Source organism: Hakea prostrata, chromosome 10 (assembly GCF_041222555.1).
Source record: "Hakea prostrata isolate BN-2017 chromosome 10, UWA_Hpros_2, whole genome shotgun sequence".
Lineage (NCBI taxonomy): Eukaryota > Viridiplantae > Streptophyta > Magnoliopsida > Proteales > Proteaceae > Hakea > Hakea prostrata.
In genome coordinates, this window is record NC_142609.1 from 651,249 (window position 1) to 667,660 (window position 16,412).

Sequence of the window (16,412 nt, forward strand, 5' to 3'; positions counted from 1 at the left end):
TTTCTAGTGAAGAACCATGCTGGGAGGAATTAAAATTAAAAAGGATGTAATCATCCGTTCAAGCAAGTGAAGAATTAGTTTTTCCAAAAAACCAATTGGTAGTCATTATACCCAAAAAAAAATGACAAAGTGCTAATATTTACTAATGTTGTTTGATCGATACTGAATTAAATAGAAGAAAGTGATTGTGATCACTCTTATAACTGAGCTCATGTAGGTCCAGCTTGAGACTTTTTCTTTCAGTGGATATGGATATGCTGGTGATATTTTTCCATACAAAAGTTTTAAGATTTTACTAACGGTTGTCACCAATGGTTCTCTAAGGGCCTGTTTGGTTTTAGCGTTGGGGAACCAGATTCAGAACGAATCACATACCAAAACGGAAGCAGATTTAAGGAGAGGGAAACGGAATTTCACCCACTTCAAGCGTAAAGATTGAACCATATCAATAAATATTTTTAAGATAAATCTAGAAATTTCATTCCAAAAATTCAACCACAGTTAATTTACGAATCATGACTCTAGAGATTTGAAGTCTGGAGATTTGAAATCTCTAAATTTTTGTGGACTCAAGAACCAACGACCCTAAAAGTTTCCCCATGTCAATATCAGATTTCTTGATGGTCTTCTAACTTGGGGTTTCACTAATTTGATAAGCAATAGGCGCAATGCCTGTTGGTTCTTTGCTTCTTATTCATGCCAGTCCTCTTGCATTGTTAATCTTTGTACCATCCTAGGTTTTAGTAAGTTGTCCTGGGTTAAACTACCCGGTTGAAAGGGACCCAGCCAACTGATCCTGATCAACTGTATTGGTTGGATATAGCAGGTTATTGGTAATAAAATGAGAGTTCCATTGGTTGACAATTTCTACACCATCCTAACTGATGTCTGTACTCGTGACCTGTTTTGTGGATTTCTCTAAATAAGAATAAGAGTCATGGGTTAGCATCATGATTTACATGTCCATTGGTGACTATGCTACACTTTTCACTTAATCAATGAAAGAATTTTGATATTTGGTTTTGAATGCTCAAGATTTCACATTAGCTTGAGAATTGTATTTATAGTGTAAACAATTACATGAATAGGAAGTTGAGATATACATGGAAACAAACTTAAACAGAATACTAACTCTTAGGTAACCAAAATGAAATATAGTTCAAATTTTAAACTAAAGTTTTGTCTTTCCATTCAAACTCTAGTTTATCAATCAAGTTCCTAGATTCTTTGTTTTTCGTGCACATTGTATTAATGTAGAGTGAAACTATTAGAAAAGCTTTGGAAAACAACAACAAAAATGTGACCAAAAAATCGCCTAAAAATATTGCGTGAAATCACCAGAAAATCATGAGAAATCTTTAAAATATCGTGTGATTTTGATTTTTCAACGATATATCGCCGATATATTGCAAATCTCGTTTCCCCCCTCTCTTGTCGTTAGTTGTTGAACCGGTAAAATATCGACAATATTTTACCAATTTTTCCTACCTTGAGTCTATCCATTACCCACTTAGCAAAAAACTTACTCCTTTAGTAAATGGGTGACATAAATAATATTGTTCTATATAGGTTTAGCTTGAATTTTCGAATAAAAGAAAGAAGAGGATGGAAAATATATAGATCTTAAGATTGAGGCCCACATAAAGTGAGTGTTTGTTTTTTTTTTTTTTTCCACTTATTTTCCAAATATATAAAGTGAGGTTCATTAGTAGCCTTCACGCTTGCTTAAGTAAAAGAGCTCTATGATGTACCTCAAGAAATGTAACAACTAGCATCTACTCAGCCAGATCAGAAGAGAGATAAGCCTACCTTCATTATTATTATTATTATTAAAATAATAACACAATCTCAATATTTGTTCTAAGAGATGAAATCCTCACAAAACTTATATTCAAAGACTAACAATGAAAATCTACCCAAAAAAAAAAAAAACTAACAATGAAAATTAGACCCAATATTCATCTTGAATTTTAAAATAAAGAATGTCATGAGAAGCTTATAATGGAGGCAACTATGTCTGAGCCTATCAGTCCACATTAAAACGAATTTAAATTTTAAATCCAATTAACATATCTGAGATTCAAATATCTGAGACATATTTCAATTGACTCCTACATGCTTTTAATCTTTTTACAAATATGTACTTAAAAAAAATTTAAAATTAAATACTTCACAAATGTTTTTACTTAAAGAAAATACAAATAAACACATAATATTTTATATATATATATATATATATAACATGTGAAGCTTAAATTCTTACAAATTAATGATAGTTTATAATCATGACAGATATTATTAAAGGTTAAGTATATTAAATCTATTTCTTTTTTCACATTTGACGAAGAAGATGATTACCATGATAATGAATAAGTATCATTAAGGGAAAGAAATGATGGGTCGAACTCATGGATAACACTCCCCCAACGGATTGAAGAAAAATCATGGGATCATGCATAGATCCAGTGACTTCATTCAATTAAAGGTAAAAAATTCCACAAAATTTTATTCAAAAAAAAGAAAAAGAGAAAGCCATAACAAAATGAGACCAATCTATCTTACACGTATTCAATTGTGCATTCCCAAAAAGATATCCCTAATATAACATTTGCTAAAATTTTTTAAAAAAAATTGTCTAATTGGTAAAGCAGATGATAATAACAATGATGATCTATGAACAAAAGAAAGAAAATATTTCAAAAACTCCAATTTCTAATGTATTTTTTATGGGTGGATGAATGCTGTCTTGGTCAACAAACCAAAAATTTTCTTTCTTTAATATTAAAATTATTAATAAATGATTTTATCATTAGAGTGATAATAGATAAAGCATCACTAAAAATTTGCTAATGCTGAACTCCTTTTTTGATCTAATATTCTCAAATCACACCCCCCACTAAGTAGCCGCACCATCTTTTTCCCATTGGTACCCACCATGGCCAAGATTTCAGGGTTTTGGTGCCCAGGTGTGGCGGAATGTTTCAAATGGTTTTTTTAAAAGAACAAGAAAGAACCAACCAAACGAGACAAATGATGAATTGAAACCTTTTTCTTCTGGGCAAATAATGAAATCTTTAGCTTGCAGACTAGAAAAAGATTAAAGCACGGTTTCATGGCTTCACCAACTTAAAACTCTTAAACCTAAATCAATCAGTAGTTATTATTTTTGCTATGGATCGCATGGAGTAAAGGACACAGGAGTCTTTCTAAAGCAACAAAACAAGAGACAAACACTCAAGAACGCTCCGAAAGAGAAATTTTGGAATCTGAAGACCTTGAAGAGCCCTTGACTTTTATCTGGAGACAATGACTGCTTCTATAGAGAATTCTTAAAAGCATGGGCCAAACTCTAAAAGGATCGGTAATGATAATGCACCCACACCCACACCCACCTTCAACCCTTTCTCTTTCACCTCAAAATTCTAAAACGACAACTCTTTCTTCAAATTCTCCCACCTTAGTTCTCTCAAAATCCCAACCATGGCTGATTTGCAACATGGGTTCTCCAGAAACTATGAGAATTATGGGTGTTTAGATGGCGAAGGAGTTGAATTAAGACCAAGGTCAGAAGGAGAAGATGAATCCGGACCTCCATCACCAACGCTATGGAACACAAGCCCAGCTAGAAGTACTGAACCAGAGGCTTCACTTCTGCACCACAGTTCCCATTCTTCTGCATCTAGGACCCATGCCATTGCCAGAAGTCAAAGGGAGCTTATGGAGATGATTCAAAACATGCCCGAATCTTCATATGAGCTCTCCCTGCAGGACCTTGTGGAGAAGCCAAATGGGCAGGTTAGTGCAGATACGAAAGGCAATGAATCAAAGACCAAGACTGAGAAAGCAAAGAGGAAAAAGGGTCAGGATAGTAAAAAGGGGTGGACTGGTAGAAGTGTAAGCATGGAAAAGGAACCTGTTCTGCTTAAGACGTTCTTACCACTTTCTCTGGGGGCAATGAAGAAGAGTTTTTCAATGGATACAGGTTCTAAAACGTCACAAAAGTGTCCATCCTTGGAGACGCAAGGGAGAGGTGTTGATAAGGAGTGGTGGAAGAAAAAATATTCAGTTGCAGGGGGCAGTGGTAGTGCTGTAACAAGCAGCAATAATAGCGGAAGCAGTGGAAGTAGTGGAAGCAGCAGCATTGAAAGCAAAAATAGCAGCGGCAGCAGAAGAAGAAGGTATTTAATTAATTTCATTCTACGATTTCCCCTTGAATAGAAGTTCAGAGCTATATATCAGTTTATAAATCAAAACAAGTGGAAAACAATTTACAAGAGAATAGAAACCCGTTAGAACTATGCCACCCAACCAACCCTTTTTCACTTCCTTTAATTCACTTTTATTTCACAAGTCCTCCCTTTTTTGAGTTTTTTTCTCTTTCTTTCTTTCTTTCTTTCTTTCTTTCTTTCTTCTCTCTGAGGAGGGAAGGGTGTCCAGAGCTAAGAGTTTCTCCAAATTTGATTCCGTAAGGATTCAGAGGGGATTCTTCTATTACGTCTGATATTCAAATGCAGGGCTTTGCTCTGATTCTTCCTCATAACCCTTAGGGGGGTGGAACCTGGAATGTGAAACAGGCAATTCTTTTTATGCATTAGGGATGCCGATATTATGTAATACAAGGCGGTGTTATGCCCTAGCCTTAAATGAATTCAAACTCTGACCTCCTAGTTCCTATATGATAGAACACTCTAACAAGCATCTATTTTTATCTTTGAGAATGCATATACACATTATTTGGCAGAGACACATTTCTTAAACAGAGTTTCTCTGTGTTGCAGGAAATTTGATGGCTTAGCTGATTGCTGCTCGTGCTTTCAGACCATGGATAGAACCTTATGACAGAAGGCTCTCTCTCTTCAATGGGATTGCCATATACAAGTGTATTTTGTAGTAATCTCTGTAAAAGTTCAAAACAGCAGAACAGAGACCCTTCCAACAGAATTTCAGTGGGTTTTCTTTCTTTCAAAAATTTTGATCACCTGGCCTCCATTTCACTGTAGGGTGAAAGACGTGATCTGACCATTACAGCTGACTGAGATGATCTTAGTTTGCCTTACAGTTTCTTTCTTCTTTTTTTTTTTCTTTCCGGTAACATGGAAATCCTTCTCTGGATTACATATATACCACTTTTGAATGTATCATATGGCTTGTAGGATGCAATATACCATGAAAATCTGTTCACAAATTCCAATGATTCTATATAATGAAATTCGCTCCTCAGAAGACACATTAGCATCAAAGAACAAATCGCTTTTATCAAAGTTGATACTTTGACCAGATAAATCCAAAAATAAATAAAACAAAGCTCTAATAGTATAAAGATGATTTTTAGAAGCACGGCAAAATATGAAAATATCATCCAGAAGAAGAAAAAAAAAAACATTTGGGAGATTTCAGGCCTTCCGATAAGTCCAAGTTCCCGTCTTTTTTAAAATTTTACTAGATGGCGTAAGCCATGACGCCAAGCACACACCTTGTGAGAAAAGAAAAGATTACTAGTATATATAGATATCAATTTCAAGACTGTTGCAATGAAAGGGTTTTAGTTTTTACCTGACAAGTCAATCCTTTTGAGCAACGTTGCCCCATATCTGTTTCTCTCTCTCTGCCGTAAATTTCTCATGGCTGGTGTTGGTAGCGGAACAAGCAGTCCTCAACAACATCCCCTGGACGGCCGAGTGGCGATAGTTACAGGAGCTTCACGCGGCATCGGTCGTGCCATCGCCCTCCACCTTCGATCCCTCGGTGCAAAGGTCGTCATCAACTACACATCTAGCTCCAACCAAGCAGATCTTTTAGCTTCCGAGATCAATTCCGATGTTTCCGAACCTCACTCCGTCCAAGCCGTAGCAGTGAAGGCCGATGTTTCGGATCCTCTTCAGGTCAAATCCCTATTCGACCAGGCCGAACAAGCCTTTGGCACCGCCGCTCATATCCTGGTCAACTGTGCCGGAATCTTGGATTCCAAGTATCCAACCCTAGCCAACACCACCGTCGACGACTGGGATTCCATTTTCGCCGTCAATACCAGAGGCGCCTTCTTGTGCTGTCGAGAAGCCGCCAACCGCCTCAGCCGTGGCGGAGGTGGACGCATCATCTGCATCACGACATCGTTGGTGGCTTTGCTGAATCCCGGTTACAGTGCTTACACTGCATCGAAGGCTGCTGTGGAGACGATGATGAAGATCTTGGCTAAGGAACTCAAGGGCACGGGTATCACAGCTAATTGTGTCGCTCCGGGCCCGGTTGCGACGGAATTATTCTTTGCCGGTAAGACGGAAGAGACCATCAAGAGAATAGCGGACGCTTGCCCTTTGGGACGACTCGGAGAAACTCGGGATATCGCTCCTCTCGTTGGTTTCCTCTCCTCTGACGCGGGTGAGTGGATCAACGGACAGGTGATTCGGGTCAACGGTGGCTCCGCGATCTCTTAGGCAAAGAGGTTTAGAAGAACCTAGAACCCGACCCCACCGACCCACCTCAGAGTCCGGATCAGACGCCCCGACGCTTCCTGGCCACAAACATCAGTGGGGTCCACAATAAAAAACACTTTTTAGAAAAAATTTTAAAAAAAAAATTTGACCAGTGTTTTTGTGGTCAGGAAGCCATGGGGGAGCACGACGGGGAGAAGATCCAGATTCCCTCATGTATTGTACGAGCTTCTGATTTCATTTTGTTTCCAGAATTAGCCTCTTAACATCTTCTCTATGGTAACTGAACCAATGCAATTTTAAAATTAAAAAAATGGGTGAAAATAAAATACAACATACCTCTAGGTATATGCTTTTCTATGGTATGCTGGATTTTAACTCTGAATCAAATCATCTAAAGGCTATTTAGTTACTTTGAGGTTGGAGATTTCAAAAATCTAGAGATTTCAAGTCTATAATCATGATTCATAAAATTAAATGTTTGGTTAGTCCGAATCTTTAGAATGAAATCTGTAGATTCATTCTGAAAAAAAACATCCATAGAATCATGGTTCAAATTGTTAGTACTTTTATAGTAGGGATGAAATTTATGGATTTCACCTCATCATACCCATAAATCTATAGATTCGCATTTTTAGTGTAAAAAAATGAATTCTTATATTTCGCGAATCTAGGGATTCATACAACCAAAAGGGTATAAATCAAATATTTGTGAATCCAAATATTTCAAATCTCTAGTTTCATGTAATCTCTAAGGGCCTGTTTGGTTACATGAACGAGATCAAACCCGGATTCATGAACGAGAATTATACCCGTGGGAAAACTCTAGATTCATGAATCTCGATTCACGTTTAGTGAAAATGTGAATCGAGATAGGGTAAGGGGTGAATCCGAGATTTCAAAAAGCTATACAATTGTCATTCACAAAAATCACGTCGATCAAATAGTTTTTTAGAATAAATCCATAGATTTCATTCCACAACCAAACACTTAATTTTATAAATTATGATTCCATAGATTTGAAGTCTATAGATTTGAAATCTCTAGATATTTGAAATCTCCAGACTCATGTAACCAAACAGGCCCTAAAGCAATTTTTAATATTGAAATTGATGTGAAAATGAAAATATTCATCATATTGAATATGTTTTTATGCTCAAAGATATCATATCTGACATTATTTTGACTATTTTGTACTATGTTTGTACGATGTTGTATACCAATCAAATACTGGCCATGTATCGATCCTATTCCTCAAAGATGTATGTTGTCATTAATTTAATCATAATACCATTTATTTTTATCTTACTAACAGCATTGACCCAATATCACTTATGTTGATATTCAATCTTAATGGTATTTAACTATCACTCTTTTTATCATTTTATGTTTATTCATCTTAAAAATTTTCTATGATTTTTAAGATATCTCCCTTTTTTTTTTTCTTAAAAAAATAAAAAGAATTGGTAAACGTACAAATCGTATACATGTTGTTAATGACTAAAATGGTCATTCTACGCCTTCCGGTTTGATTCAAAGGATGTACGGTCCGACCAGGATCGTTATCTAAGAAGGTTCGACCTGGAGGTCAGTGATAGGACCGACCATGATAAAAAATACATCCGCCTGGCATGAAGAGGAAATCGTATAAAGGTAAACCCTTACCTAACAACAGGAGAAAAGAGTCCGATAGGTAAAAGAACTCTTTATGAAGTTACTTTCCTAGGAACAACTCAAGGTAGAGTTACATATCGAATATAACTCTACTAACTTACATTATATAAACACCTCAGGTAAACGTGAGGAGGTAGGTATTCATACTTCTTGTGATCAATTACTTGAATTCTCTATTGAGTAGTTGAGATCATATTATTGGTACTGACTTATTCGTCGGAGACGACCCGACCCCCCAAGGTCGAGCTCGTATCTTGCGGGTTCGTGACGGGGAAGGACGAGCGAGATTCCGTATCAACAATTGGCGCCGTCTGTGGGACGCATCAAAAAGTCATGGTGCGATCGAAAGTGAAGGCCGCAAATCGGAAGGAGGTGGAGGATGATGCTTCGAAGGGAATTCCTCAACCTGAAAAATCGGTAATTCCCGACCAGGTGGTGAAAAATACCGATCAAGGGGAGAAAAACCCCGAACACCCGAATCATGGAGCATTAGCAAATCAAGTTGAGACATTCCAGAAGGAACAAATAAAGCTTTGGGAGGAATTATTCTCCATGAATGAACTACTCAGGATGGCCGTGGGTCATATAATTGCCCCTAATGCGGATCCTAAAAATACTCAAAAATATTTGAGGGAAGCAAGAATAACCACTTGGTCCTTCCCGATCGAACGCCTCGACCATCTCTAGAAGACGGACGAAGTCAAAAGAGAAGGTAGGCGAAAAATCCCGGCATCCGAGAAAGAAATTCCAAATAAAGATCCTCTGTTCAATGAAGATCATGATCGAGGAAGTAGCAACGATCCTCTCAAAGAACCAAAAACAAGAGGGTTGAGTCCGGACCGAACAAGCGGGAAGATCGTTTGAGCAAACAAATCAAAGAGTTAGACGAGAAGGTAAACAAGTTAAACGATCCAAAGAAAGAAGAGCTATATGCTTTTCTAAAAGAGGATCCTTTCATCCAAGCTATCTCTCGAGGCGGAAATACCAAAGAGTTTCAAATGCCCAACTTTCATCTTGTTTGATGGATCGCAATGTCCAAAACATCACATCACTCGCTCGGATCGACCATGTCAATTTATAAGCATAATGAGGCAGCCATGTGCCAAAGTTTTGCAGCCTCTTTAACCGGTTCCGCATTGGACTGGTTCCGGCATCGTCAAGCGGTTCGATTATGAGTTTTGATCAACTAGGACGAGTGTTTGTGCTACGCTTCCAAGGAGGAGTCGAGTTGAAAAAAAGAGAAGATACTTTGTTTGCTATAAAACAAGGTAGAACGGAATCTATCCGAAGTTTCCTTCAAAGATTCAATAATCTTACCATGCAAATTGAAAGCATGGACGAGAAAATTGCCTTTCATGCGTTATACCAAGGAATTACTCATGAAGGATTGCTAGAGCGACTGCTCCAAGATATGCCAAAAACATATGCGGAAGCGAGCGAAAGATGTCACAAACAAGCGAGAGATTTCGGAAACCATAGAATCTCGAAAAAGAGAACCAAGGGCCGAAGAAGAAGCGATCGAGAAAGGGTTCAACCGACCGGGATGTTAGGGATAAGCTCGACCAAGAAAGCTCGACCGGAATCCCCAAAAAAGCAAGAGATTAGTAATCTCCCACCCTGAATACAAGAATATCCGAAATCTTGATGCAAATCAAAAATCAAGGACATATGAAGTGGCCGGATAAAATCCGAGCACCGCGAGAAAACGTGATAAACGAAAGTATTGTGAATATCACAAAGATCACGGCCATTGGACGGACGATTGCAAAAATCTAAAGACGGAGATAGAAAACTTAATCTCCCGAGGACACTTGAAGAAGTATATCCAATCTAAAGAAGATGGCCGACCACAGGACAACCCTATCCCGAAGAGAGAAAGGTCGAGCCACAGAGAAGAAAGAAGAAGTCCGGCCAAACGCCGACCGAGGCGGATGAAAAACAAAGAAAAAGACCTCCGGCTATCGATTTGGTGGTCCGACGGAAGAATCAAATCGACAAGCAAAAAGAAAAGTACGATATATTGGGAATACTCGAAACCCATAAAAATATATCTACTGAGCCAATAATTTCTCTTCCGAGGATCTACGGGATATCACAATCCCTCATGATGATGCCTTGGTAGTCAAAATTCTCCTGGAAGGAACGAAATTCATAGATTTTGGATCGTCGGCAGACATATTATCTTTAGATGCGTTCAAAAAAATGAAGCTAAAAGAAAACATGCTCGTCCCATGCGAAACCCAGCTTTATGGTTTCACGGGATCATCAACCCGAGCAGAAGGAACGATCCGATTAGAGCTACGGATTGGAGAGCACCCACGAGATAGAATCATACAGACTAATTTTATGGTCGTACGAGATTTATCAGCATACAATGCAATCATAGGACGACCAACCCTCTCGTGCACTTGAAGCGGTGGTCTCCTCGCTACACATGAAGATGAAATCCCACCACCGAGGGAATTGGAGAATGTGTAGCCGACCGAAAAAGTAGCCGGCAAAGTTACAACGACACATGCGGAAAAAGAAAAGGACGAAGTCGACCATGACCATTGAAGTTAGAGGCGACCGCGATGAAGAAACCTTGCAAAGAGCTGAACCGGTGGAAAAACTAGAAAGAATCCACTTCAATCCCGACCAAAATGAGCAAGGTACCATGATCGGTTCCGAGCAAGAAGCGAATTCAAATCGGAGCTCACGAGTTTTTAAAAAGAATTATGATGTCTTCGCGGTCGGCTGAAGACATGCCGGGGATCGACAGGGGAGGTGGCTGAGCATAAACTCGTATTGATCCACAGCAATTCCTTGTTAGAAAAGAAGAAACTTCGCCATTGAAAAACATGAAGCCATTAACCAAGTGCAAAAGCTAAAACAACGCTTTATAAACGCACGACCACCCGCAATGGCTAGCTAATGTGGTAATGGTCAAAAAAGCAAACGGGAAATGGCAGATGTGTACGATTACACGAGATCTCAACAAAGCCTGCCCAAAGGACCACTATCCACTACCAAGAATCGACCTTCTTATAGATGCAACGGCAGGACACGAAATGCTCGGTTCATGGATGCATATTCGGGATACAATCGGATCCTTATGCATCCCGATGACGAAAAGCATACGGCATTCATGATGATAGGGACAGCTATTACTATAAAGTAATGCCTTTCGGTCTAAAAATGCGGGAGCAACATACCAAAGAGCGGTAAATAAAATTTTCAAACATCAAATTGGTCGGAATATGGAAGTGTATGTGGACGACATCGGTGAAAAGCATCTCAAAAGAAAATCATCGACCGACCGCTAAGTATTTAAAGTACTCGGAAATACAAGATGAAGCTCAATCCTAAAAAGTGTGCTTGGGTATCTTCGGGCAAATTCCTCGGGTTCATGGTATCCCAAAGAGGAATCGAAGCCAATCTGAGAAAATCAGGACAATTTTGGATATGAAAGCACCCAAAACCATCGGAGAAGTCCAATGCCTAAGCGGGTCGGGTGGCGACCTGAATAGATTTATTTCTAGATCGGGGAGAAATGCCCGCCATTTTTCAAAATTTTAAAGCAGGTAGCAGGTCAGAAAGGAAACATCTGGAATGATGAATGCCAGGGAGCATTTGAGGATCTAAAAGACAAACTATCCAGACCACCCTTACTTGTTATGCCAACCAGAAAGAAGGAGCTACAGCTATATTTAGCCGCTTCGTCGATAGCGGTTAGTGCAGTGCTCGTGCAAGAAGAGGGTAACATACAACAACCTGTCTACTATGTTAGTCATGTCCCGAATGATGCCGAGACTCGCTACCGAAGTGGACAAACAAGCCCGGCCTTGGTTATAGCGGCCGAAAACTCTGTCCATATTTCCAATCTCATCCCATTACAGTGATGACGAATTTACCACTCAAAAAAATTCTTCACCGACCAGACCTGGCCGGAAGGATGGTGACATGGGCCCTTGACTTTTATCTGGAGACAATGACTGCTTCTATAGAGAATTCTTAAAAGCTTGGGCCAAACTCTAAAAGGATCGGTAATGATAATGCACCCACACCCACACCCACACCCACCTTCAACCCTTTCTCTTTCACCTCAAAATTCTAAAACGGCAACTCTTTCTTCAAATTCTCCCACCTTAGTTCTCTCAAAATCCCAACCATGGCTGATTTGCAACATGGGTTCTCCATAAACTATGAGAATTATGGGTGTTTAGATGGCGAAGGAGTTGAATTAAGACCAAGGTCAGAAGAAGAAGATGAATCCGGACCTCCATCACCAACGCTATGGAACACAAGCCCAGCTAGAAGTACTGAACCAGAGGCTTCACTTCTGCACCACAGTTCCCATTCTTCTGCATCTAGAACCCATGCCATTGCCAGAAGTCAAAGGGAGCTTATGGAGATGATTCAAAACATGCCCGAATCTTCATATGAGCTCTCCCTGCAGGACCTTGTGGAGAAGCCAAATGGGCAGGTTAGTGGAGATACGAAAGGCAATGAATCAAAGACCAAGACCGAGAAAGCAAAGAGGAAAAAGGGTCAGGATAGTAAAAAGGGGTGGACCGGTAGAAGTGTAAGCATGGAAAAGGAACCTGTTCTGCTTAAGACGTTCTTACCACTTTCTCTGGGGGGCAATGAAGAAGAGTTTTTCAATGGATACAGGTTCTAAAATGTCACAAAAGTGTCCATCCTTGGAGACACAAGGGAGAGGTTGATACGGAGTGGTGGAAGAAAAGATATTCAGTTGCAGGGGGTGGTAGTGCAGTAACAAGCAGCAATGATAGTGGAAGCACTGGAAGCAGCAGCATTGGAAGCAAAAATAGCAGCAGCAGAAGAAGAAGGTATTTAATTAATTTCAGTTTATGATTTCCCCTTGAATAGAAGTTTAGAGCTATATATCAGTTTATAAATCAAAACAAGTGGAAAACAATTCACAAGAGAATAGAAACCCGTTAGAACTATGCCACCCAACCAACCCTTTTTCACTTCCTTTAATACACTTTTATTTCACAACTCCTCCCTTTTTTGAGTTTTTTCTCTTTCTTCTTTCTTTCATTCGCTGAGGAGGGCAGGGATTCTTCTATTACTTCTGATATTCAGATGCAGGGCATTGACCCAATATCACTTATGTTGATATTCAATCTTAATGGTATTTAACTCTCACTCTTTTTATCAATATTTTAGGTTTATTCATCTTGAAAAATTTCTATGATTTTTAAGATATCTCCCTTTTTTTTTCTTAAAAAAATAAAAAGAATTGGTAAACGTACATTCAAAATGTTAATCGACTTTTCAAGACCATAGAATGTCAAATATACTCAAAATACATTACCCCAATATGGGGCTGAACCGCAAAAATACAAAAATTATATGGCTTTTTTTTAAAAATATATTAGTAAACACGAAAGACAACTATTTACCAGCACCTAAAAGATTTTAGGACCGCATAGCAACAATATACAACACAAATTATTATGATGATGTGAAACTTTTTTTCCCTAGTAGTTTTTATTTCATATAAAATCAAAGAACAATATATCACTTTTAAAAAATTGCTAATCAAAAAAAAAAAAAAAAGAAGGGAAAATTTTTCAGCGTCACCCCTTTAGTTATCTTATAATATTAACACTACCCTTTGAGCTACTCAATTTTTCAGCCAAACCCTCTATTACTAACCTTATTAGTCTAAATTAATTTTTATTTATTCATTTATAATATTATCTTTGCATTCAAAAGAAATAAGATAGACAGAGAATATATATATATATATATATGATGATTGTAGATAGGGGTACAAGTTTGGCCCTAACCCGCCCAGCCCATCCTGGCCTGTCCTTGATTTTGGCTCTAATCTTAGCTCCTGATTTTGGCCCTGATCTTGGCCTTGATTCTGGCCCAGATTTTGGCCTTGATCTTGGTCTTGATTCTGGCCCTGATCTTGACCTTGATTCTGGCCCTGATTTTGGCCCTGAGCTTGGCCTTGATTTTGGCATTGATTTTGGCCCTGATCTTGGCCTTGATTCTGGCCCTGATTTTGGCCCTGATCTTGGCCTTAATTTTGGCCTTGATTTTGGCCTCATTGATTTTGGCCCTGATCTTGGCCTTGATTTTGGCCCTAATTTTGGCCCTGATCTTGGCCTTGATCTTGGCCCTGATCTTGGCCCTAATTTTGGCCCTGATTTTGGCCCTGATCTTGGCCCTGATCTTGGCCCTAATTTTGGCCCTGATTCTAAATCTGATCTTGGTCCTGATCCTAGCCCTGATATTGGCCATAATCTTGGCTTTGATTTTGGCCCTGATTCTAGCCTTGATTCTGGCTTTAATCTTGGTCCTAATTTTGGCCCTAATTCTAATCCGATGTTTGGCCCCGATCTTGGCCGATGGCCTTATTTTGGCCCGATCTTGGCCCCGATCTTGGCCCTAATTTTGGCCCCCGATTTGGCCCGATCTTGGCCGATCTTGGCCCTAATTTTGGCCCTGATCTTGGCCCGATCTTGGCCCTAATTTTGGCCCTGATCTTGGCCTTGATTTTGGCCCTGATTCTAGCCTTGATTCTGGCTCTAATCTTGGTCCTAATTTTGGCCCTAATTCTAATCCTGATGTTGGCCCTGATCCTAGCCTTGATATTGGCCATAATCTTGGCCTTGATCTTGCCCTGATTCTAGCCTGATTTGGCTTTAATCTTGGCCTTAATTTTGGCCTCATGATGTTGGGCTTGATATTGGCCATAATCTTGGCCTTGATTCTGGCCCTGATTTTGGCCCTGATTTTGGTCATGATTTTGACCCTAATCTTGGCCGTTGGCCCGATCTTAGCCTGATCTTGATCCCTGATTTTGACCCGATCCCCGATCCTAGCCCTGATATTGGCCATAATCTTGGCCTTAATCTAGGCCCATGATTTTGGCCCTGATTTGAGTCTGGACCCTCCACCCATATGGAGAGGAATTAATTATAATCCACATTGGTGAATATTTGACACCTGTCAAATTTTACATGATCATGTTTTGTAAAAGATTAATAAAAATAAATTATATCTTCATTACCAATATAGTAAGCATCCACCAACTTCTCATCATGAATATTGACATCTTTCTTTTGCCTCTAATGTGATATTTCAAAGAAAAGAAAAGAAAAAAAAATTTATTAAGGACAGATAGCCATGTTTGTAACGAAAATATAATTTTCTTTAACCACGAAAAAAAATATCAATACTAAATTATTGTTTATTTACTTGTTAAAAAAGTTTTGAATATGATTTTTTTTTTTTTTTTGAATAAAGATATCAATGGGAGGGATTTTCAATTTTCATCACCAAAGTAATGGGAGAGGTTTTTAATTTCCATCATCAAAGCAATAAGAGACTTTCAAAGATCAATATAAAATTATGGAGTATGAATTTATTTATGTTTAAAGCAATACTATTAACTTATTGACTATTTTATCATTTTGTATGATATTCAATCATCTTATATTTTTATGAATTTTATTTTTACTTTACTTATGATACTTTTATTATTATTATTATTTTATGAATTTATATTTTTTATTTTAGGTCCAAGAATATGACCAATTAAGGCTAGGGCCGAGATATGGTCAATCAGGGTTAGGGACAAGGCTAATTAGGGTCAGGGACATGGTCAATCAGGGCTAATCAAAGCTAAGGACAGGGCCAATCAGGGTCAGGGTTAAGGCCAATCAAGGCCAACCCATCCCAACCCGGCCCAATTAGAGCGAGGAATGGGCTTGGCTTGGCCCTGTAGGGCTTAGGGCCAGAGACAATAATCATTGGCCTTGAGCTAGGGTCAGCGCAGGAATGAGCTCAGATTAGGACATATAGAGGGCTGGGCTTGGGATTGCAAAAGCCCGACCCAGTTGCAGCCCTAATAGTAGACAATAAAGGGAGACGAAAATGAATTGAGCGTAGGTTTTTCTTTTAAGGGTATTTTTTATTTTTCCTTTGAAAAGCTTGATTTGTTTTTCTTCGACGGCTGTTATTGATTTTTTTTTTACTTTTTTTCGTTCCTTTCAATAAGGGGTTTTGTTTAGTAAATTAAATAACTCAGGTGGCGCTCAAAGTTTCCAGAAGAAAAACTATTAGAGAAATTGTTTGTTGTTGACTATACATCACATATGATTTTATTTTACTTGGTGTATTCCAAATACACGCATTTCTATCCATCCCTAAAAACATGTATTCCACCCTTTCTTTTTTTTATACGATTGGACGGACGGCCACAACCTTTTCTTTTTTTTTTTTTACTTGTAGGTTTCAAATAAATGTCCAAAGTAGCTCGCCAGAGGCCACTACTCTCTT

The 16,412-nt window shown here is 38.7% G+C and overlaps 1 protein-coding gene and 1 pseudogene across 1 annotated transcript; both read left to right on the forward strand.

Moving 5' to 3' along the window:
* The first annotated feature begins 3,197 nt into the window (after positions 1-3,197).
* Positions 3,198-4,850, forward strand: LOC149001285 (uncharacterized). Its single transcript, XM_089136477.1, has 2 exons — positions 3,198-4,178; positions 4,779-4,850. Exons 1-2 carry the CDS (start codon positions 3,481-3,483, stop codon positions 4,837-4,839), a joined length of 759 nt encoding a protein of 252 aa, XP_088992603.1. The 5' UTR covers positions 3,198-3,480; the 3' UTR covers positions 4,840-4,850.
* Positions 4,851-5,418: 568 nt separating this feature from the next.
* LOC149001286 (NADPH-dependent aldehyde reductase-like protein, chloroplastic pseudogene) lies at positions 5,419-7,173 on the forward strand (annotated as a pseudogene).
* Positions 7,174-16,412: the final 9,239 nt, after the last annotated feature.